This window comes from Vanessa cardui, chromosome 13 (assembly GCF_905220365.1).
Source record: "Vanessa cardui chromosome 13, ilVanCard2.1, whole genome shotgun sequence".
Lineage (NCBI taxonomy): Eukaryota > Metazoa > Arthropoda > Insecta > Lepidoptera > Nymphalidae > Vanessa > Vanessa cardui.
In genome coordinates, this window is record NC_061135.1 from 1,660,569 (window position 1) to 1,685,698 (window position 25,130).

At 40.6% G+C, this 25,130-nt stretch overlaps 1 protein-coding gene across 1 annotated transcript; it reads right to left on the minus strand.

Moving 5' to 3' along the window:
• Window positions 1–96: 96 nt before the first annotated feature.
• Window positions 97–25,130, minus strand: LOC124534637 (AP-3 complex subunit beta-2). The gene is made up of 22 exons (XM_047110590.1): window positions 24,908–25,130; window positions 24,514–24,621; window positions 23,951–24,089; window positions 22,857–23,017; window positions 20,421–20,564; window positions 19,925–20,030; window positions 19,084–19,285; window positions 17,975–18,084; window positions 16,658–16,925; window positions 16,225–16,333; window positions 15,456–15,567; window positions 14,667–14,913; window positions 14,107–14,261; window positions 8,989–9,086; window positions 8,846–8,905; window positions 8,221–8,338; window positions 7,562–7,721; window positions 6,823–7,025; window positions 2,738–2,876; window positions 2,009–2,118; window positions 1,252–1,355; window positions 97–632 (listed from the first exon to the last, which is right to left on the minus strand). The coding sequence occupies exons 1-22, from the start codon at window positions 25,012–25,014 to the stop codon at window positions 482–484; spliced, it is 3,111 nt and encodes a 1,036-aa protein (XP_046966546.1). The 5' UTR covers window positions 25,015–25,130; the 3' UTR covers window positions 97–481.

Below are 25,130 nucleotides of genomic sequence, written 5' to 3' on the forward strand. Positions count from 1 at the left end.
TAAGAAAAATAATGTTTGCATGAAAATTTTAATATTTTTTTTTATTTACGATTTTCTTGTGAAGATAAGTGTAGGTTCCAAATAAAAAACTTTGTTTATGATATATTCATATAATGACAACTTTACCTATAACGAGTACAGCTTATAACTAAGCGCAGTGATACGTTTTAAAAACTACAGAGTGCTTATAAATTCCTCTACTTCACATATATTTATGAATAAAAAATACGTAATATAAGAGTAGTGGGGATATATATTATCATTAAATTAAGCCAATCGCACATTGTTGAGTAAATTATTAGCCAACGACAAAAATATTTACTTAAAGTACAACAAACAATATGTAAATTTTAAAAACATTAAAAATAACAATGCAGATCTTTATTCTGGACCAATTTATACATATATTAGTTTTAAAATACAATTTCTTCAATAAATCCTCTTAATATATTGGCTAATTAAAATGAATTATAAATTTTATTTAATCTCTAGCAAAGGCCTGTGCGATTTGATTGGCTAACATCGAAGCGATCGCCATATTGGAACAATTGGCAGTGACCATAGAGGAGTCTTCGTCTATTTTCACAGATAACAAAACTAAATCTTGCGATGACATCATACGACCGGCGAACCTGCGAAATTGGAAATATTTAAAATTGATTAATATTAACATTTTTATATATTTACCTTTACAATATAGATTTTTTGTCTCAACAAACTCTTAGTAAATTGGGTTTAGCTGTTACTTTTGTGTTATCGAGGCACTAGCACGACCTTTAATGTCCTACCTGTTTTCTTCTACCTATCGAACTACCAGTAATGACAACGTCTGTGTACACATATACTTATGCACTTAAAACATACTGATCTATATACATATATAGTACCTACTATACAATAAGCGGCATGAGTTTTGCCCACAACATTGACCTTGAAGGTACCTGAAAATGTACTACTGCTCACATTTTTAAGTCTCTTTGGAATAATGAAGGAGGAAGGGACGCTGAGGCTGCATGCGATTCACCCTTTAGTCATGCTCGTCGTATATTAGACTCATGTCATTCGGCTACTAAAATTTTGCCGAAAGTATACGTGCGGGAATTTGGCTCCACTACTGTACATCCGTGCTCACGATTCTTGCCATTATTATTGTTGTTATGATTTGTAATTAGGTGGCACCTTTACTTCATTACAGTAAGTCATTCCAGGTTTAGCTGTTTACTATTATACCTCCGAAAATCTTATATTTACCTGAGAAAGTTTCCAGTAGCCGTGACGGCGGCCACGTTGGCGGTTTCGAACACTCGCTTGCAGACGGCTTGCTCGTTTTCCAGTTTCGCAGCTTGCTTGTTACACTGACCAGGGAAAACATCGGTCTTACTTTATTTTATCATAAAGATTTCGAATTTAATAATTTTTAAGTACTCGACATTAACAAACATCCTAGGGAACTAAGGATATTATGTTATTTAATCAAATCAAATGAAAATAAACTTAATTCAAGTAGGCTTTTCAAGCACTTTTGAATCGTCATTAAACAATTAAGTGAAGCTACCACCGGTTCGGAAAATAGATTCTACCGAGAAGAACCGGCAAGAAACTCAGTAGTTACTCTTTTTTAACATTTAAAAAATACAAAATCATGTTAGTTAAACACAATTATTTAAATTAATATATCCTGCTCTACGCTTTTTTATCATCTATAAAATCTTGTATCGAATAATATTATTTTCTACAAATGTATTTTTTACAAACGATTTGAATTTACTAAACGGCACAGTTAAAAATGTCTGCGGAAATTTATTATAGAAACGGTGCCCCAAGAAGGAATTATTGACTTTGCGGAGTCGGTAATATTATGTTTAAGAATGTTGTGCCATTAGTTACAATGGCTGTTCAAACCGTATAAAAACAATAAGGTAAAATTTGGTGGTAGTATACGTGGGTGTACAAGTGGCTTATATGTGTGTTCATGTGTTAGTCTGTGTTCACAGTTGTGTGTGTGTACCTCGGTCATGCCCCGCAGCCCCCTGTGCTCTCGGTCCCAGCGCGCACTCGACATGCTGACAGCACGCATCAGCTCGCCCACCGGCGGAGTGATCGACGCGTTCACCTCACCTAACGACAAAACACACAATTATTATTATCGTATATATAAATATCATATAAATGTGTAAATATAAATATTTATTTAATTTATTTATTTAAAAGGTACATCAACATCACAAATATTCAGCACTTATAAATAACATATAAAACAAAAAAAAATTAGGACCTGATATGAGTGACAATTACAGATGTACACAACATTCACACAAAGAAAAAAACAAAACTTATTGTCTACCTGTTCAATTTAAGTAATAATAAAAAAAATATATTAAAGAAAAATCAGATAAAAAACGGAACAATGAAATATTGCACAACATTACATACAACACTCAGCTCCCAACGTAACTAGCTAAAGCACTTGTGTTGTGGAAAATCAGAAACAACGGTACCACAAACACGCAGACCAAAGACAACATAGAAAATGAATGAATTTTTTCTATATCGACTCTGCGGGAATCGAACCCGGGACCTCGGAGTGGCGTACCCGTGAAAAGCGGTGTACCCATTACTCGACTTGGTAGTAGACGCAGGTGATAACAGAAATATTACGTGATATAAACACAATATTTAATGAGTCCAAATGCACTAAATTGGTTATACAAATGGTTTCAGCATCTGGATCGCTTACCCAACGAACTTGAGACGGTGAATTCAATAGGCTGTATGGTGTCCGCAAAGTCCACGCCGAGCGTGCCCGTGACGCTGGCGCCGCCACCCAGGCGTGGGATCACCGCAAACTCGTGGATAGCGCGCGCTCCCGTCAGGGTCTGAAGAAAATGTTACACTTAAGGAAGTTGAGATGAAATAAATATTACCCAAATAATAATAAAGTCTTCGGGCATGTGGTTGGTGAAGGTGAGCTCGATGGCGCACATCTTGTGCGAGTAGAGGTGCGGGGGGAGGGGGCGGCCGGCTCACCTTCCTGTTGACGCGGATGTTGTCGATGTCGTCGGGCGTGTGGTTGGTGAAGGTGAGCTCGATGGCGCACATCTTGTGCGAGTAGAGGTGCGGGGGGAGGGGGCGGCCGGCTCACCTTCCTGTTGACGCGGATGTTGTCGATGTCGTCGGGCGTGTGGTTGGTGAAGGTGAGCTCGATGGCGCACATCTTGTGCGAGTAGAGGTGCGGGGGGAGGGGGCGGCCGGCTCACCTTCCTGTTGACGCGGATGTTGTCGATGTCGTCGGGCGTGTGGTTGGTGAAGGTGAGCTCGATGGCGCACATCTTGTGCGAGTAGAGGTGCGGGGGGAGGGGGCGGCCGGCTCACCTTCCTGTTGACGCGGATGTTGTCGATGTCGTCGGGCGTGTGGTTGGTGAAGGTGAGCTCGATGGCGCACATCTTGTGCGAGTAGAGGTGCGGGGGGAGGGGGCGGCCGGCTCACCTTCCTGTTGACGCGGATGTTGTCGATGTCGTCGGGCGTGTGGTTGGTGAAGGTGAGCTCGATGGCGCACATCTTGTGCGAGTAGAGGTGCGGGGGGAGGGGGCGGCCGGCTCACCTTCCTGTTGACGCGGATGTTGTCGATGTCGTCGGGCGTGTGGTTGGTGAAGGTGAGCTCGATGGCGCACATCTTGTGCGAGTAGAGGTGCGGGGGGAGGGGGCGGCCGGCTCACCTTCCTGTTGACGCGGATGTTGTCGATGTCGTCGGGCGTGTGGTTGGTGAAGGTGAGCTCGATGGCGCACATCTTGTGCGAGTAGAGGTGCGGGGGGAGGGGGCGGCCGGCTCACCTTCCTGTTGACGCGGATGTTGTCGATGTCGTCGGGCGTGTGGTTGGTGAAGGTGAGCTCGATGGCGCACATCTTGTGCGAGTAGAGGTGCGGGGGGAGGGGGCGGCCGGCTCACCTTCCTGTTGACGCGGATGTTGTCGATGTCGTCGGGCGTGTGGTTGGTGAAGGTGAGCTCGATGGCGCACATCTTGTGCGAGTAGAGGTGCGGGGGGAGGGGGCGGCCGGCTCACCTTCCTGTTGACGCGGATGTTGTCGATGTCGTCGGGCGTGTGGTTGGTGAAGGTGAGCTCGATGGCGCACATCTTGTGCGAGTAGAGGTGCGGGGGGAGGGGGCGGCCGGCTCACCTTCCTGTTGACGCGGATGTTGTCGATGTCGTCGGGCGTGTGGTTGGTGAAGGTGAGCTCGATGGCGCACATCTTGTGCGAGTAGAGGTGCGGGGGGAGGGGGCGGCCGGCTCACCTTCCTGTTGACGCGGATGTTGTCGATGTCGTCGGGCGTGTGGTTGGTGAAGGTGAGCTCGATGGCGCACATCTTGTGCGAGTAGAGGTGCGGGGGGAGGGGGCGGCCGGCTCACCTTCCTGTTGACGCGGATGTTGTCGATGTCGTCGGGCGTGTGGTTGGTGAAGGTGAGCTCGATGGCGCACATCTTGTGCGAGTAGAGGTGCGGGGGGAGGGGGCGGCCGGCTCACCTTCCTGTTGACGCGGATGTTGTCGATGTCGTCGGGCGTGTGGTTGGTGAAGGTGAGCTCGATGGCGCACATCTTGTGCGAGTAGAGGTGCGGGGGGAGGGGGCGGCCGGCTCACCTTCCTGTTGACGCGGATGTTGTCGATGTCGTCGGGCGTGTGGTTGGTGAAGGTGAGCTCGATGGCGCACATCTTGTGCGAGTAGAGGTGCGGGGGGAGGGGGCGGCCGGCTCACCTTCCTGTTGACGCGGATGTTGTCGATGTCGTCGGGCGTGTGGTTGGTGAAGGTGAGCTCGATGGCGCACATCTTGTGCGAGTAGAGGTGCGGGGGGAGGGGGCGGCCGGCTCACCTTCCTGTTGACGCGGATGTTGTCGATGTCGTCGGGCGTGTGGTTGGTGAAGGTGAGCTCGATGGCGCACATCTTGTGCGAGTAGAGGTGCGGGGGGAGGGGGCGGCCGGCTCACCTTCCTGTTGACGCGGATGTTGTCGATGTCGTCGGGCGTGTGGTTGGTGAAGGTGAGCTCGATGGCGCACATCTTGTGCGAGTAGAGGTGCGGGGGGAGGGGGCGGCCGGCTCACCTTCCTGTTGACGCGGATGTTGTCGATGTCGTCGGGCGTGTGGTTGGTGAAGGTGAGCTCGATGGCGCACATCTTGTGCGAGTAGAGGTGCGGGGGGAGGGGGCGGCCGGCTCACCTTCCTGTTGACGCGGATGTTGTCGATGTCGTCGGGCGTGTGGTTGGTGAAGGTGAGCTCGATGGCGCACATCTTGTGCGAGTAGAGGTGCGGGGGGAGGGGGCGGCCGGCTCACCTTCCTGTTGACGCGGATGTTGTCGATGTCGTCGGGCGTGTGGTTGGTGAAGGTGAGCTCGATGGCGCACATCTTGTGCGAGTAGAGGTGCGGGGGGAGGGGGCGGCCGGCTCACCTTCCTGTTGACGCGGATGTTGTCGATGTCGTCGGGCGTGTGGTTGGTGAAGGTGAGCTCGATGGCGCACATCTTGTGCGAGTAGAGGTGCGGGGGGAGGGGGCGGCCGGCTCACCTTCCTGTTGACGCGGATGTTGTCGATGTCGTCGGGCGTGTGGTTGGTGAAGGTGAGCTCGATGGCGCACATCTTGTGCGAGTAGAGGTGCGGGGGGAGGGGGCGGCCGGCTCACCTTCCTGTTGACGCGGATGTTGTCGATGTCGTCGGGCGTGTGGTTGGTGAAGGTGAGCTCGATGGCGCACATCTTGTGCGAGTAGAGGTGCGGGGGGAGGGGGCGGCCGGCTCACCTTCCTGTTGACGCGGATGTTGTCGATGTCGTCGGGCGTGTGGTTGGTGAAGGTGAGCTCGATGGCGCACATCTTGTGCGAGTAGAGGTGCGGGGGGAGGGGGCGGCCGGCTCACCTTCCTGTTGACGCGGATGTTGTCGATGTCGTCGGGCGTGTGGTTGGTGAAGGTGAGCTCGATGGCGCACATCTTGTGCGAGTAGAGGTGCGGGGGGAGGGGGCGGCCGGCTCACCTTCCTGTTGACGCGGATGTTGTCGATGTCGTCGGGCGTGTGGTTGGTGAAGGTGAGCTCGATGGCGCACATCTTGTGCGAGTAGAGGTGCGGGGGGAGGGGGCGGCCGGCTCACCTTCCTGTTGACGCGGATGTTGTCGATGTCGTCGGGCGTGTGGTTGGTGAAGGTGAGCTCGATGGCGCACATCTTGTGCGAGTAGAGGTGCGGGGGGAGGGGGCGGCCGGCTCACCTTCCTGTTGACGCGGATGTTGTCGATGTCGTCGGGCGTGTGGTTGGTGAAGGTGAGCTCGATGGCGCACATCTTGTGCGAGTAGAGGTGCGGGGGGAGGGGGCGGCCGGCTCACCTTCCTGTTGACGCGGATGTTGTCGATGTCGTCGGGCGTGTGGTTGGTGAAGGTGAGCTCGATGGCGCACATCTTGTGCGAGTAGAGGTGCGGGGGGAGGGGGCGGCCGGCTCACCTTCCTGTTGACGCGGATGTTGTCGATGTCGTCGGGCGTGTGGTTGGTGAAGGTGAGCTCGATGGCGCACATCTTGTGCGAGTAGAGGTGCGGGGGGAGGGGGCGGCCGGCTCACCTTCCTGTTGACGCGGATGTTGTCGATGTCGTCGGGCGTGTGGTTGGTGAAGGTGAGCTCGATGGCGCACATCTTGTGCGAGTAGAGGTGCGGGGGGAGGGGGCGGCCGGCTCACCTTCCTGTTGACGCGGATGTTGTCGATGTCGTCGGGCGTGTGGTTGGTGAAGGTGAGCTCGATGGCGCACATCTTGTGCGAGTAGAGGTGCGGGGGGAGGGGGCGGCCGGCTCACCTTCCTGTTGACGCGGATGTTGTCGATGTCGTCGGGCGTGTGGTTGGTGAAGGTGAGCTCGATGGCGCACATCTTGTGCGAGTAGAGGTGCGGCGCGCGCGTCCAGCGCCGCGCGACGCTGAGGCCGCGTGACGTCACGCGAGGGATCACCTCGGTCTGCGTGGGCGGCACCAGCGACGGGCCCACCGGCGTGATGCTGTCCACTGAAAACAATGAGGCAAGATAATAATAATAATAATAAATATGAGACAACATCACATACATTACTCTGATCCCAATGTAAGTAGCTGAAGCACTTGTGTTATGGACAATCAGAAGTAACGACGGTACCACAAACACCCAGACCCAAGACAACATAGAAAACTAATAGTAATCTACATTGACTCGGCCGGGAATCGAACCCGGGACCTCAGAGTGGCGTACCCATGAAAACCGGTGTACGCACCGCTCGACCACGGAGGTCGTCAATGATTCCTCCGTTCGATTAAACGATCGAATAACAAAGCTTTAAGTAGCTTGGCTACATATCACTTCTTTTATTTATATGGTATGATGACCTAATAAATTTATTCTAGTCTAGATCCAGATTTAAATATGTGTTTGAGCGCTGTCGATACCAGAATTAACGTTTGGAATATCAATGTATATTATTAAAATTATAAGCTGAGTTGATAAAATATTTACCATTTTAAATTGATGCTAACTTCGAGTATCATTGATTTTTTTAATAAATACTAACCGTCTTCAATTCCAGGAGGTGGAACCGTTGGAGGGGATAAGAATCCCCCACAAGTGGGCGTCATGGTCGGCAACGAACTGGCTACTTCGTCCAGTTCCAGAAGTAGTTCCAAGTTCGACTTCTCATTCTTCTTATCCTTTGCATCTGATTTTGGTGTCTCCTAATGAAATGCAAACATATATTTTTCTGGATCCATTCATATTTTTAAAATAACATATATAAACACATATAATAATAGGTAGGTAAAAGGGCAGAGATTATAAGGGCAGTTAACTAATCAAATTTTTGTCCACCACTTCTATAAATACCAATATATTATTCTCCAAGGCAAACCACAGCAGCCACACATACCCCTAACAATACATGTTTATTTTTTCTAGAGACCAGATAAAGTAAATCTGAAGAGGTTTGGAGCAAAGCCTATGTAACATTATACACGGTGCTGCTTGCCAATTCTGTTACAAGAACTTGGCTGACGCGCTACCGCGTGTCTAGATTTCTGAAAGCGAAGTCATCGCAATTTCAGCATTTGGTGCCTTATTTTTTTTTATTGTTTAATAATAAAAAAGAGAAATTGTTATTGCTTTATATTTTGGGCATTAAATTGTATTAGTAATAAGTGAAGTTAATTTTATCTTTCAATAGTAATATTATATTACCTTTTGATCTTCTTTCTTGTTATTGTCTTCACTGCTCTCCGAATTCTCCGTCTCACTCTCCGAATTCGACGACGTTTCGCTGTCTGACTCGGAGTCTGATGAGTCCGAATTGGACGATCTGTCGAACGAAAAGTGTATCTAAATGGATTCTATGATAAATACCTGTTGAATATGCAAAAAAAGGTACTCTAAGTCTTATAAATAAGATATGTTTTTACTTACAAAGATTTAATCTACGCTAAGTGGACCAAGTTATCAATACTGCGAATGTGTTTATTTATTTCAAGCTAAATATTCTTTTTTATTTAAATATTTTATGGACCACCATAAATGACAATTATAGGCGGACTTAATGCCTGAAGGCATTCTCTGCCAGGCAACTTTTAGGTCAAACAGAAAACCATGAATAAATTTACATAAAAATAAACATACTTACATATAAGACTAAAAAAAAAATAGTGCATAATAGTCGAAAAAGTCATGGGAACTATGGACTAATTGAGGTCGGTATTAATATATATTTTTTAATTACAATTGAATATTACAAGTTTAACTTTTCTCCTATTGTAGTGAATGCTGAAGCCTAGTCAGGATTAAATTATTATTATCAATTGGAATTACTTACTTGTAATTGTTAGTTTCCTTAGGTTTATTCTCTTTCTTTACAGCATCGTTTGATTTTTCCCTAAAAAAACATGAACATAAGTTAATAAAATTTTGTGCTGACGACAATAATGATTAATGATTCGGTTTAAACCTAATACTTACTCATCAGAAGAATCCTCAGAACTGCTAGATTCGCTAGAAGATGATGAAGAGGATCCTGAGCCATCGCTGTCTGGCTCCGAGTAGAAGCTTTTGTTCTTCTAAAATTAAAAAAACTCCTCTTATCATATTATTCAACTGCGCCGTGCAAATCTGAGGGTATTGGATTATGGCAGAACTACATTCCACAAGTGTAGGTAGAGGAAACTCCAAATAATCTCATGACAAGAGAAACCCATAGTCGAATAAATGAATATTTAGGTTTAGAGATCTAGAGAATTATTTTCCAAAAAAAAGACACAAAGTCACTTACATGGAAATAACAAATTCAAGTAATATTAAATGTCGTTCTTAAGATATTATTACAATAACGAGTTGTTTTACTCATTTAATGTATTCAATTTTGAAGTGGGTAGTTTTGTATAATATATTCCGATAGTTTAGTTTTGAATACATTAAATGAGTTTACAGATTTTAAAGTAGACGGCAATTTATTATAATACTGTGCGCCCTCATATGTAAACATTTTTTTGCCCAGTTTTGTTCTAGTCTTGGGTAAAACTAAGAAACTAGCGCGGCGCGAGCGCAGCGTACGTTTAGTCGTGTTCTTTAGCATCGTAAATGATAAGCTAGTATGGAGTGAGCTATTTAAAATTTTTCTGATAAGAATGCATATATTAAATATATATAATTGTTTTATGGTCATTAATTTAGTTTCTTTATATATTGATGTGGTTGGCGTTAAAAAATTGTAATGGAATAATATTTTGATAATTTTGTTTTGTAGTATTTGGAGATTAGCTAGTTTTTTTTTGGCGGCGCTGCCCCATATTTCAATTAAATAAAGTAAGTGCGGTTTGACCAAGGAATTGTAAATCGTAAAGCGTATCGTGGAATACACCGGACAATTCGTCGAAGCGCGCCTGTAAGGGATGACAGTTTTGCTCGTATGTGCTCAACCTGTGCATTCCACGTCAAACAATTATCCATTCTTAGACCTAAGTATGTTTCGCAAGTTTTTTCCTGGATAATAATGTTATTAATTTTTAATGGATCATGAGGAGGAATAATTTTATTTTTTGATTTGAAAATTACGTAACATGTCTTTTGTGTATTTATCGTTAGCAGATTATATTGGAACCAGGTAGATAATTTATTTAAGTCGTCTTGAGCATTTGACATTATTTGTTGTATAGATGAGCCAAAATAACACTGACATGTGTCGTCTGCGTATAAAGATATATGGCCATGTAGGCCTATATCTTCAATATTATTTATATACGTCAAAAAAAAGCAAGGGTCCTAGTATTGAGCCCTGTGGCACTCCACATGTGATTGGGCGTTTCGAGCTATAAGTACTGTTAATATTAACAACTTGAAATCTATTTGTGAGGTAAGATTTGAACATTTCGAGAGCAGTTCCATCGACACCAATACATTTTAACTTTTTTATAAGCAGGTCGTGGCTAACGGTATCAAAAGCTTTTTTCAAATCTACGAATATGCCCAGAGCTATATTTTTTTTATCAATATTCGTTTTGATTTTAGTTACAAGGTCAATTGTTGCCGACAAGGTGTTGCTTGCTTGCTTGCTTGTGTTGCAAGGTCTGAAACCATACTGACGTTCAGAAATAAAACCAACACTTTTTAGATATTGTTCTAAGCGATTAAACAGAATTTTTTCAAATATTTTGGAGATAACCGGTAAAACAGATATTGGTCTATAATTACCAGGCTCCGTCTTAGCCCCCGACTTATAAATAGGTGTAATTCTAGCAATTTTTAGCGAGTCTGGAAAATGTCCTTGTTTTAACAATTTATTGAAACAGTGCGCAAGTCTAACGCCTATGATATCTTTTATGCATTTAATTGCTTTAGTTGTTATTCCGTCTAAGCCTGCACTAGAATTTGAGTCAAGATGATTAATAATTTTTAGTATTTCAGTGGCACTACATGGCTGTAAAGTTATTAATTTTGAGTCGGTAATGACCTGAGGTAACACATGTTCATTGTTATCGTGGTAACATTTTGATATTTCGTTTGCCAAGAGGGGTCCTATCGTTGCAAAATATTTATTAAATTCTTCACAAATTTCTTTGGTATCAGTTATATGTTTAGATTGTATTATGAGTTTTGAAGGCACACAGTTTTCTTTAATTTTATTACAAGCCAAATTATTAACTAATTCCCACATCTTTTTAGGTTTTTTGGTTAATTGTGTAAATTTCTTATAGTAATATGCATCTTTAGTGTTTCTAATTAAATTTGTTAAGTCTGTTCGCTTTTTTTCAAAAAGTTTTTCTAAGGTTTCGTCATGCGGGTTTTTCTTGAGTTCGCTCCATATTAGATTTCTTTGATTTATGCCATCAATTATATTTTTGCAGATCCAATCCTTTTGTGGCGGATTTAATATTTTGGTCTTCATAATTTTGCTTTTACTGATGTACTGTTTAATAGTGTTTTCAAGTAGTAGGTAGTCATAATCATTGTTCGTTTTTGAAACTTCTTTACTCATAGTGTACAGTATATCATAGTCTATAGCTTCATATCGGTGTTTTTGTATTGATGGTCGTCTAGACTTTTTTTAATTCAACACAAATTTGCTTGTGATCCGACATTGCTAATTCCATAATTGCTATGTGAAAATTGTCATTCCTTAAATTAGTGCTGATATGATCTAATATCGATTTTCTTGTTGAAGAGTCTCTTGTACAGTATTTTTTAGTAATTTTATTTAGAATTGTATAACCAGCTTCATTTAATAGTGATTTATATTGTTTGGTCTTTCTGTTGCTCGTTAATAAATCTATATTATAATCTCCAAAAACTATAGCCCTATTTCTTTTTTGAAGTTGACTGTTTAAGGTTTCTAGAAAATTTTGATAATTTGTGTGACCTGGGTTATATATAATGCCTATTTCCACTGCATAATTCTCGAGTCTTATCCATAAGTATTTATTTCCATTCAGGTATTCTGATTCGGATATGGAGTGTGACAAGTTGTTGTGTACATACGCAGAGACTCCTCCTCCTTTTATATCTGTTCTAAAATTGTAGTAGTGGGTGTAGTTGGATATTTGGAACTCAGCTGCTTGTGCGTCGCTACCGATCCATGTTTCAGTAAGTAGGATTACATGAATTTGTGTAGGCAAGGATTTGAGCATGCATTGCAGTTCGTAAAACTTACTTTTTTTGCAAATACTTCGGACGTTCAAACAAGAGAAACATTAAGCGACATTTAGAGCATTGTAAGTCTCTATAATTGTTAATTAGCTGGTATGTGTTTTTATCGCTTGCGATTATGTTCATGGGTGTATTTATTGTTGAGAGTTTTTTGAGTCCATTTTAATGATGTTGGGTATTCCGTTTATATATTTTATTGTCAGGTCTGCTTCTCCATCATTTACACGTCGAACCAATTCTTGTTTTAAATCGTATAAGTACTTTTGTTGGGCTGGCGTTTGATCCAAGAACATTTTGATGGATTCTGGTAGTTTGCCTTTATTACGTAGGAGCTGTTTTGGAGGAAATTTGCTTTCAAAACAAACTTTCACTTTTCTCGTTTTTGTGTTACTATATTTGCCGATACGGAATACCTTTACTGGTGACGGGATGTCGGAAGCTATTGAGCGAGTTATCTGAATAACATTGGCCATATCTTTTGAAGCTCGTTCTGCAGCGTTACCTGAGGTTTGTTCAGGAAGCCCAACAATGATTATATTACGTTCCCTGTAATAACGTTCTTGAATTTCACGTATCAGCTCTTCGTTTAAATGCGCTTCTGGCGCCCCCCTAGAGAATGACATTGGTGAATACTTGTTAATTTTTGATTCTATGGTTTCAATTTTGCTTTCACTCGCAATAATCTTTGTCTCAAGTGCAGCTATTTGTGTTTTAACGTTATTTAGTGATATTTAACGATGTAGAATTAATTCCACATATTTGTTCCTTAATTTCTGTAATATTATCTCGAATTAACTTCGTTGATTGTTCAGAAGTTGTTTTAATTTCGGCCATTTGGGATTTAACTTCAATAATATCCTCTTGCATTTTCGTCATAGTTTTTTGATTGGCTTCAGTATATTTTTCCAGCAATAAAGTCATACGGCTTAACTCGGAACGCAATTCTTTTAATTCATTACTACACTTACAGTCGTGTTCATAAGGGTTTTTTCTTTTTCGGTAAGTTATTGTGGAATCCATCTCCATGTTACTTAGCTTTGACAGGTCTGGTTGTGATCCACTGCTTTTTGCTGCGCTTGTTGGTGATAGTAAGCTCATTGTAGGTTAGGTTGTAATTATATTACACACGACGCGCCGGAGTGATCGAGTCGATGTGCGAGAGGGTCAAAAAATAACAGTCTGTTCGTGTCCCCCGAGGTGGTGAAGAGAGCCCCTCCGTGGCCGTAGCGAAATACGTCACTCCCGATGTATAGTTTTTAAAGTTTGTTCGTGTAGCTAAAACGAACTAATTACGATCACTGGTGTTTTTGCTAATTGAACTTTATTCATAAGATTACACTTTTTAAAATTGAACTGCTCTTGGTTTAATATTTTATGAGTAAAATGAATGGCACGTCTACTCCAGTCAAGGCACGAAACGACGAGTCAAATATAATATTTACAGGCTGTTACTTCAAAGTGAAAATAGCATAAATTATTATTATAATATAAATCATATATCATGAGTACTTTGTTTTCGTGTCTGTTTGGAGGGTAGCGGGGGGGGGGGGGGGTAATAAATCAATCTTCGGAAAATAAGCTGTATTTATGCAAAAACCATATCGATCGCTTAATTTCTTGCAATTAAATTGGATGCATCGTGAAGGGATTGTAACTTTTTAAGCGAAAATAAATAAATATTGGACAACATCACATACATTACTCTGATCCCAAGACAACATAGAAAACTAATACACTTTTTCTTCATCGACGCCGAATCGAACCCGGCGTCTCGGAGTGGCGTACCCATGAAAACCAGTGTACATACTACTCGACCACGGAGATTGTCAAATATTAAAGACCCATTGCTGGCAGAGACTACCATCACACGTTAATTGACACTAATTGATTGAAGGCAGATAACCTTAGTATCCCATAGCCATAGGAAATAATTCTCACCTGCCCCTCTTCAACTACAGGTGTAGTAATCGGCATGGCAATTTCACGAAGCTCTGCTGCGATCGTCTCCCTAGGAGCTGAAGGCAGGGGCCGGTACCCGTTAGCGGCCGATCCGATGTACTGGGAGAGAGATCCCACCGTGTACTGGTCTCGTTCTAGAAGAGATGAAAATACCGTAAACTTTAATCGTTGCACTATCGCTGAAGGTTATGAGTTCACGTTTACTTCTACTATTTAATAAAATAGAAACAAGAGGGGTTTTAAAATGTAACTGAATAAGAACAACTGAATTACATATTATATGATGAATGGTATCTTTGTACCTGAGTTTTTTCTTTATTCTTTTTTTTATACTTTTTGAAGGACTTAACTCATTTTCCAAGGTGTCAAAGTAGTCGCTCTACAAACGTTCAAACTTGGGCTACTTCTTGACTGCCAAACCCGATAATTATTTATTTGCCAAAATTGAGGCCCGGAATTCGGGATTAAAATCCTTCAAAACTTGAGCAACCACGTCACTAACTACTGTACTCTCTACATCTATGGTACTTATACGTCACCTTTGTAGTTACAATGCACAGTGGGCTTTGGCTTGTCGGGGCAGAATATGTGCTTGGCGTACTGGGCGAGTATGCCGGCGTGCTCGGGCTCTACGAACCGGCGTAGCATGCGAGCGCGGTCGCGCACGTCGTAGCTGGCGTCGTAGCGCGCAAGCGACAGCACGTACTTGCACATGGGTAGCGTGTCCGGCTGCGTCAGAGACAGCTTCACCGCCAGAGACAGCAGCTGTAGCTTCACTAGCTCGTCCTGCGATCGTATGAAGCATGCAGAGTGACGATTGATTCAAGTTTAACAACAGCCTGTAAATTCCCACTGCTGGGCTAAAGGCTTCCTCTCCCTTTGAGGAGGTTTGGAACATATTCCACTTCGCTGTTCCAATGCGGGTTGGTGGAATACAAATGTGGCAGAATTTCTATGAAATTTGTCACATGCAACCTCACGATGTTTTCCTTCACCGCTGAGCACGAGATGAATTATTATAAAGACGAATTAAGCACACGAATCAGCGGTGCCTGCCTGGATTTGAACCCGCAATCATCGGTTAAGATCGCGTTCTGTGAATGATATTGTACGACTGTTGAATTGATATTGTATCAAAATAGAAAATAAGTGCATACTAGCGCCACCTCTTGGCATTTCATGTAAAATTGTAAATGTCATGTTTGAAGTTCCCTCCAATAAATAATTAATTCGCTGTGTGTCACCGCAGTCGTGTGTTTTTATTAAGATCGACTCTATATAATATGTCATTATAAAAGAATATTACATGTTCATTAATAATGTCTTACCTGGTCAGCGAAGTTGGACGCCATGTGCGCCAGTATGGCGGCGGCCCGAGGGTGCTTCGCCCCGTGCTCTGCTACGAGCCACACGGCAGCTGCGCGGGCGTTACCAGCTAATCTGGAGGAGGACATAAATTAAACATCACAATTCACATGATATGATCAATATATACAGGGTTATTGGTAACTCGACGTATATCCGTTAAGAGGTGATAGGGGTGAAACTACGAATTTCCACCAGCGTCCTCTCTGATCATTTTAATTCTATTGATTTTCAATAATTTCCTTTTTTTTTATACATTTTTAAAAAGCTAAGTACGGTTATTTTTTTAAAATAATCTGCAGACCAAGTTTCATACTGATTTTTTTAGTTTTTAAGGCATTTTTGAGGAAAAAAGATCTAAAAATTATTGAAAAAAAAAATCATTTTCCATCTGGCATTTTTAAATTTGGACCGACAATTATTGTTTAAATATTGACGAATATCCAGTGTTTAAACGTTTTATAAAACAAAAGAAAAAAAATAGATTTTAATTGATACTTTTTTTAAAATAAATTTTTGAAGTTGCATTTTTGACAAATTTTGAAAAAAGCTAAAAGACATGATAACTCAAAAATGGGTCACTTTTGGATTATGCGTATGGGGGTTAAAATTATTGCAAATAGTCACCCCTTTCACCTCCTAACGGATATACGTCGAGTTACCAATAACCCTGTACATTGAAACATTGAGGCTTGAGCCCTGTAACGCCCCCCCCCCCCCCCCCCCGGTCACCTGTCGGAGCGCAGCAGCTTGGCGGCGCGCGAGACGGCTGCGCGTGCGGAGGCGGCGCCCCCCCCCACCACACGCTTGACCACCACCACAGCCTCGCACACGGCCCACTCTGCAACCATAAGCCCCGATGACGCTCCATAGTGGTGACGGAATAAATAAATAAATAAATAAATAAATATGAGACAACATCACATACATTACTCTGATCCCAATATAAGTAGCTGAAGCACTTGTGTTATGGAAATCAGAAGTAACGACGGTACCACAAACAACCAGACCCAAGACAACGTAGAAAACTAATTGTAATCTACATCGACTCGGCCGGGAATCGAACCCGGGACCTCGGAGTGGCGTACCCATGAAAACCGGTGTACACACCACTCGACCATGGAGGTCGTAAAATTCGCCTACAGTTCAAGTTATGAAGGGTCACCATCTTTGCTGGACAGGAGATGCAGTAGACCGTTGAGGCACGTCTCGGTCTCGGTGTGTATGGCCACGGCCAGCCGGCCTATGGCCTGGATGGTGGCCGCCACGAAAGCCTTGTCGTTTGAGGTGACATAGGTCTGGTATTCGCGCAGCACGACCGGCGCGCTGGTTTCCGTCGACAGGTTGGTGAGGATCTCCAACTTCAGGAGTTTGATGTGGGTCGGGTCGGAGTTCCGGACGAAGAACGATTTCAGGAACGGTTCGAAGATTGACTGTTGTAGACATAGAGTAACAAAGATTTGGTGATAACTATGTTTAACTTGGTGGTAGTGCTTTGTGCTAGCCCGTCTGGGTAGGTACCACCCACTCATCAGTTATTCTATCGCCAAATAACAGTACTCAATATTGTTATGTTTTGATTTGAAGGGTGAGTGAGCCAGTGTAACTACAGGCACAAAGGATATAACATCTTAGTACCCAAGGTTGGTGGCGCATTGACGATGTAAAGAATAGTTAATATTTCTTACAGCGTTATTGTCTATGGGAGATGGTGACCACTTTCCATTAGGTGGCCCATGTGCTCGTCCGCCAACCTATACCATAAAAAGTAGTAGTCTACTAAGGTCATTCGACTTTACCATAGTTGGATATTTACATATATTGTTTACAACTTTTCTGCTAACGCTTCTTAGCTCAAGAATTGTAATTTTCGGTTTATTTTAACACGATTCCATTCTACTCTAAGAACGCTCATATATAAATCATTCATTCCTATTTATTATTCTAAACGAATTTGACTTTAAAAATATATAAACAATCTTGAGACATGTAATATGTCTAATATTACAGGTCATTAAGGTCAAAATTGCCTCTAATAAATAAATCTTTTGGTTGGGTTTTCATCAATTAGAATATAAGCAATATTTTCTGTTATTTTTTATTATGAATATATTTTTTATTTTACACAAATATTGAAAATGTCGATTTCGTTATGGTCTGCAAAACATGTTCAACAACAATATTATATTATAAGGAGAATTAGTGTGACTTTCCGAACGCCACGCGTCAAGCTGACAAATGGCTTTTAAAATTCTTTCTCTTTTTTGGCGGGAGATGGCGCGAAATACGGTCAAACGTATCATTGTTTTACTGTTTTGTAATATTATTAGAAAACCAGAAATTGATTGAACTATTTTGTTGTTAATGATTATTATTTTATATCCTTGCAATAAATTTATAAATAAAAGTAATTTTGTTTTGTTAATGATATATTATCTATAATTAGTTATGCGTCGTTTGTAAATGAGTGTTTAAATCTTACCCGTCTGGTGACCGTGAGCGAGGCTATGGAGTTCAGTACCACACTCTGAACTTCGATGGGAGCTCGCAACAAACGAACCATTGCCTTCGCTACCGGCTGCAATTCCTGAACTGTATACAATAATATATAATAAATAATGGATTTTACATTGTGTTTTACTACTTAATACATATTTTCGAAAATAATTAATTCTAAGCGACGAGAACTATTGTTTTAATTGGATCGTTTCGTGAAGAAATTTTTGTTTGGAAATTGGTTACGGTTGAGATTATTTACTCAATTATATCAATTTTATATTTATGAAAATTCGAAAAAGATTATGAAGATGTATGAGTGTGTGTATATGTATGTGTAAGTTTTGTGAGTATGATATGTAAAATTTATCTAGAAACATAATCTTAAGTGTAAACTTGATCGATTTAAGTTTTTCTTATATTTGTTTTTTACTATTAATTATAATTATAATTGTTTACGAAATAAATAAATAATCGCAAAACAAAAAATATTTTTGAGATTTCACTTATACAATATAAATATATAAAATTTTACTTTAAAAATAATTTAATATTATTAATATATAATAATACTATGTTAAGGCTATATACTAAGTGATCACGCAAACCAAATGCATTCTCAGACTAAACCAAGAGAGCGAGATAGAACGAAAGAGAGAGAGAGAGCGCGCGGTAATGAACATGAAAGTGCAGATTGAACGTCGAGAGCGCAGGCGCGTATAGTACGACACAACTTAGATGTAGCATCGGCAAAATTCGTAAAACCGATCACATCCGAATTGAGTACGCTATCCCAAATTATCAATATTTATTTCTCATGCAAATATGATCTTTGCACAAACGTAATAACTTGTAATATCATATGACCTGATATATTCGTCAAATTGACGCGTCGATTTACAAGCACTTGCTTTCTCTGACGCGTGAATCTATAGCGACGAATAGCGTCGAATGGCGCGATATGGAGCTATTTCTATCGGTCGTGTAAATCGGCAGTGATCGATTTTATTTTCATTCCATTGCATTTTCCGATGCTACATCTAATTTGTGTTATACTATACGTACCGGGCCCGCAGTGGTAGGGCGCGTACGTACCGGGCCCGCAGTGGTAGAAGAGTTGCGCGACGGCCATGACGACGCCGGCGTTGCGGCTTTGCAGTAGCGGCTTGGCGGCGCGCAGCAGCAGACGCAGGTCTGCGTCCACGCCCCCGCCCCCCGCACCCCCCGGGCCCCCCGCCCCCGCGCTGCCCTCGCTGTCCGACTCGTAGAACGGCTTGTCGCTCTCGCTCGAGTAGTTCTGCGACCGGAGGCGCGGTTGTTGTTATCGGATTTGCCAAGAGATGACCCAGTGATTGGAACGCGTGTGTGCCAATACATGGCCCAGTGGTTGTGGTGCAAGATACAACCGATGATTGCGGATTCAAACTCAGATAAGCACCGCTGAATATTCATGTACTTAATTTGTATTCTCAGCGGTGAAGGAAAACATCGTGAAAAAACCAGCGTGTGTCAAATTTCATCGAAATTCTGCCAAATGTGTATTCTACCAACCCGTGGAGCAGTGTGGTGGAATATGTTCCACACTTTCTCCTCAAAAGGAAGAGAAGGCCTTAGCCCGGTAGTGGGAAATATACAGGCTGTTGTTGTTATTGTCAAGTCTGTGGCAACACTATACGACTTTCTTGGGCAAAAACGAGCCCAACAGTGTAATCTCCAAAAATATAATACGGAATAGAGGTCATGATTTTCTTTGTTGACCAAAATTGGCGATACTACTTATCATGCAAATCTTGCATTACGTGAAAAACATATCGTAATATTTCGTTTAAGACGATCGTGCAGTTGTTGCATCTTAAATTTAATTCTTACTTACTACAAAGATAAATTCTTTTGGCTAAATTACGCAATAATTATGTAGTTGCTATCGAGTACTAACATCATTATTCGGATTCGGGAAGCAAGTCTTCGCGTAGACAGTCAGTACATTCAGCAGTGTCAGCTGACCCCATTCATCCACGTCGGCTAGCAAGGAGCAAAGTTTCCTACACAGATAAAAAAAAATCGTTACACTGTTTATCATTTTAGACGAAATTGCCGTTTGTACCATAGTTAAGTTCAAAACTGAAATCATACTCAAACTCAAATTCCTTTATTCAATATAGAAGCATCACACTTACTTATTGATTGTCAAATAAACACTACCACCGGTTCGGAAAAATTAACACCCTGACCTGAGAAGAACCGGCGAAAGAAACTAAGCGGGTCTTTTTTTTGTCAAATTAATAAGATAACATAGTAGTATATGATTAGAAATAGCCAGGAGGCGATCGTTTCATTCCCAAGGTGTGCTATCAAACATAAACTCGCTAATTGTATAGTAACCTTTTGCACACAAGCGTTCCTTAACAATTTGTTTAAATTTGGCAACATACCTGTAACTTCTATGAATCAAGCTCATGCGATCTCCGCAAACTTCTGTGAAGGCCATGGCTGCTGACCCAACCACTAAAGGCGCTTTATCAGACAAAAGTTTGTCAATAATCGCAACGAGTTCTTCTTTCTGATCTGGATCTAGACTAAAAAAACAAGAATAATTTACTAACAAAACACTGTTTAAATAAATATTCATTAATTGGAATCAGTCGAGATGGCCCAGTAGTTAGAACGCTTGCATATTAACCAATGATAGCGGGTTCAAACCCAGGCAAACATCGCTGTTTCATGTGCTTAATTTGTCTTTATAATTCATCTCGTGCTAAGCGGTGAAGGAAAACATCGTGAGTAACCCTGCATGTGACAAATTTTATAGAAATTCTGCCACATGTGCATTCCACCAACCCGCATTGGAACAGCGTGGTGGAATATGTTCCAAAAACCTTCTCCTCAAAGGGAAATGAGGCCTTTAGCCCAGCAGTGGGAATTTACAGGCTGTAGTTGTTATGTTATACTAGCGATCATACCTCCCCCCAAAAAAGATTTTAAGCGATACTCTGGGGGACAGACCGAGCGACCGACTGACAGTTAACAAGCAGAAGCTCTAAGTTAAGACAAGTCCAATTGAAATATTAAGGTAAGAATAGGCCAAGAAAAAAATAATTTACGAAAAATGTGATACAAATACGACTTCTGCTAGTTTTATGACGAGTAGTACATTTTTCGAGCTATATAATCTGGATGTACAGATTAAATTACAGCAAAGTGACGTCACCGACCCCATTGCAGTGCCATATTGTCCATGTAGCGTTTTCGCGGGTTATTTAAATATGGAATTTTTAATATGACATTTTTCGGCAAATAATAAAATGAATAATAGGTTGGGGAAAAAGTTTCTTCGTATTTTATATGATAATTCAAAAAGTTTTTTTTATAGTTTATTTACATTTGACTAAAGTATGTAGGTGCCATTTTGTTCCATAACTTTTTGCCATCTTGTTGGTAGTGACATGATCCCATTGCTGTAAGAATTTTGGGGCTTCTGATCGAAAAAATGCGACAAGTGGTTTTGGCAGTTCTCTCGTGATGTTAACCTGACACTGCCTAAGGAATTCTGCAGAGACCGAATCAGATAAAATCTGAAGGTGCAAGGTCAGGACTATACGGCGGATGCATTAATACCTCCCAGCCAAACTCTCGTAATTTTTGTTGAGTGGCTAAAGATGTGTGAGGTCTAGCGTTGTCATGGTGAAAAACCACACCCCTTCTGTTGATCAATTCTGGCCGCTTTCTCTCAATTTCTTGCTTCAATCTCATCAATTGTTCGCAATACAGTTCTCAATCGATGGATCCTGCCGGGCGGTAACAGCTCATAATGAATGATGCCCTTCCAATCCCACCATACACACAGCATTACCTTGTTGCGAGTTAATCCGGGTTTTGCCACAGTCTGTGAAGCTTGACCGGCCTTTGACCACGATCTTTTTCGCACGTTCTTGTCGTATGTGATCCACTTTTCATCACCAGTTATCAGCTTCTTCAAAAATGGTTCGGTTTCATTACGTCGTAATAAACAATCACAAATGAGTACACGGTTCATTAGGTTTCTTTCAGTGAGTTCATGAGGCAACCATAAATCGAGCTTTTTTGTGTACCCAGCTTTATTCAAATGAGTCAAAACCGTTTTGTGGTCAATTGCCAGTTCTTCAGCTACATCGTAACTACTAATATGCCGATCTTGCTCCACTTTTTCAAAAATGGCATCAATTTTGTCCGTAACAGGGCGACCAGAGCGAGATGCATCTTTGATATCAAAATTTCCGGCTTGAAAACGCTTAAACCAAACTTGCGCTACTCTCACAGATACAGCATTAGGTCCATAAACATCACAAATTTTTTTCGTGGCTTGAGTTGCATTTTTACCTTTTTTATAGTAAAATTTTAAAATGTATCGAATTTCTTCTTTAGATTCACTCATTTTAACAACAACAAAAACAAATGAAAATCACACAAATTCCTAATTTGAATTTGCAAGTGCCTTCTTTAAAATGAAAACTTTTTAATGATACCAAAACCAGCCAGATACAAATGGTATAGCCAAAGAGATTTTATTACAAGTTCATACATACTAATTACTATATGCGAAAAGACTTTTTCCCCAACCTAATATGTACTAGAAATAAAAAAATCAACTTTTACTGGGTTCCTTAACTTCTACTAAATAATATAAAATGGATTTTAAAAACCAGTCAAATAGCCTATTCTAAGAATTATTTGTGCACAGACAATATTGTAATAAGGAAGAGTAGGTGCATCTGACCCAAGTAACATCCTAGGTTATGGTTTCTGTAACTGTTACAAAATTTAATATTTATTTTATTATGGTTTGTAGACCCAGTATTTTATTGACAAGAGTTTTTTTCCATCAAAGTTACCTGTACAGCTTAGGAATGGCGTGAGCAGCGGTCTTCCTCACATATGGGCTCATGTCACTGGCCGAGTCTCGTATTGCCAGCATTACAATGGGAACAATCATTGGTACTCGGATCGACGACAAAACTCGGAGGGCGCTCGCTCTAATTAATTGATTTGGGTCCTGAAATAGAATAAATATTATAATTATAAAATTAATCACGGATTGACATAAGGTTTTTGTATAGTTTAAGCTTTTATTCCTATTTTTTGCTTTTTTTTCCGACATGTTAACCTAAACCTGTATATTAGTGAAAACTGCACGAAAATCCGTTCAGTAATTTAAGAGATTATCGCAAACATATACATATAGACATATACATATAGACAGACGGATGCAGTCAAGTCTTCCTTGTTTTATAATATGTAGTGATTGTATATTCTTATTGTTAAATATGGTAAGTCAAATTCAAAGTCAAAAACCTTTATTCAAAATAGAAGAGTTTACACTTTCTTATTGATTGTCGAAAATCTACCACCGGTGCGGAATATAATACCTCAGACCTGAGAAGAACCGGCGAAAGAAACTCAGCGGGACCTTTTTTTTTTAATAATGTCAATTTACAATATACAGTATTCATTCCCAACGTGTGCAATCAACTAGAAAGTCAATAGGTAGTATCAGCATTAAAAGATATGAATCATCTAGTACAGACAGACTAAAAGAAGGAATAAATTTGATATGGTTTGGTTGGTTTTATTACAGTTTTATTTCATAGAACTAAATAAGTTTATGTTTTGAGTGGTTTGTTTTTAATTTCACTGATAAAATATTATCATCATTTCTGTTTACATCACAGTCATGTTTGCTTATTTAACTAGCTTGGCATTCTTATTTCAAATTGGTCACTCATAATTTTTATTATTTTATCTTTTTTAAGTAAAACTATTAGATGCTTAGGTTTTTCTCATTACCAATTGCCAAATCCTATAACTTAATTTATTTGTATCAGCTGCCATATTAAAATCAATGGTGTTATAATAAATAATTTCCAAATGATTAGTTCTAAAGAATGTTACAATTAATTAATGATATATGAAAAGAATAACGGCATACCTTCAGTGCCCGTTGAAATGTGCTGATTGATAATAAAGCAAGATCTTGCTGCTCTTCAGCATAACGCACGAGATACACATACACCAGTTTCTTAACTTCGATATTCTTTGAAACTACATTCTTAACAACTGCAGGGAATCTGAAAAATATTTTTTTAATTTAACTATCGAGGCAGTGAAATTAATCAACTGGCAGATTAAATATTATTTTTGCTTATAAAAAGTAAAAGTTATGAACCAATTTATGTAATACAGTCAATGAATGGACCATGCAGTGAAATCCTTACAACCAACACAACTAACATAATTTTTTTGCATATTACTACTAACTTTTTCAATGATGATTTTTACGTAAATTTCATAGTTTGTGAGACAAATATATGCGAAGGTAAGTAACATATATACCTCAGTAACTATTAAATCGCTGTATTTTACTGTATTATTATTATTACTGTAATGTTACTGATTTTTCTACCTCTCTATTTTCTTAATTATTACTAAATAAATTAGATACTACTTTAAAGTAAATAAAGTAGAAATCGAAATGAATAGTGTAATACTTACAGATCGGATGCATCTCGTCCCTTAGCAATCATTCCAATGATCCTCTTCATAGCCTCCAGTTTTAAAGAGTCTTTAGATCCATCCAACATAAGTTTTAGGTCTTCATTTCTAAAGTGATAAAATACAAATTTATTTAAAAAATTAGGGTATATTTCAGATACAAACTTGTAGCATATAGATCACATTGTTTCCCAAAGAACATGAATGCTAAATTCAACCCGAAAATTATATTAATACTCAAAAAAGAAAGTCTTGATTTCACTTAATAGTAAAATTGATAACAGAATATTGAATATCGTAAATAACTAAAATCATTCGCGGTGGAAGGTAAAGATAATTATAACATAACACATATTGTTCTTATTATTTCACTTGAGTTAATATGATGACTTACTTTTTATAATCTGGTTGAAAGAAAGCTCCTGAGGCCGGATCGCTAGCGGGATATTCCACTTCGCCTTGGACAACTTTGTCATTGTTGTAAGAAGAGGTGCTTGTCATTTTTAATTTTCAAAAACTCAATGTTTACAATTAATCGTTAAAAAACTTAATAGCATTATTTTAATCCGCCACTTCGAAATCGAAAGTTGATTGTTGTCTATTGACGTTTTGACGTT

Excerpts from the sequence above, each read along its gene's own strand:
- LOC124534637 (XM_047110590.1), bottom strand. The coding sequence starts at position 25,014 with ATGACAAGCACCTCTTCTTACAACAATGACAAAGTTGTCCAAGGCGAA. Across the intron at positions 19,286-19,924 it reads TCCCGAATCCGAATAATGAT|AACTACTCGAGCGAGAGCGA; the intron begins GTTAGTACTCGA and ends CTCCGGTCGCAG. Across the intron at positions 15,568-16,224 it reads AAGCTGCTGCGCTCCGACAG|ATTAGCTGGTAACGCCCGCG; the intron begins GTGACCGGGGGG and ends GTCCTCCTCCAG.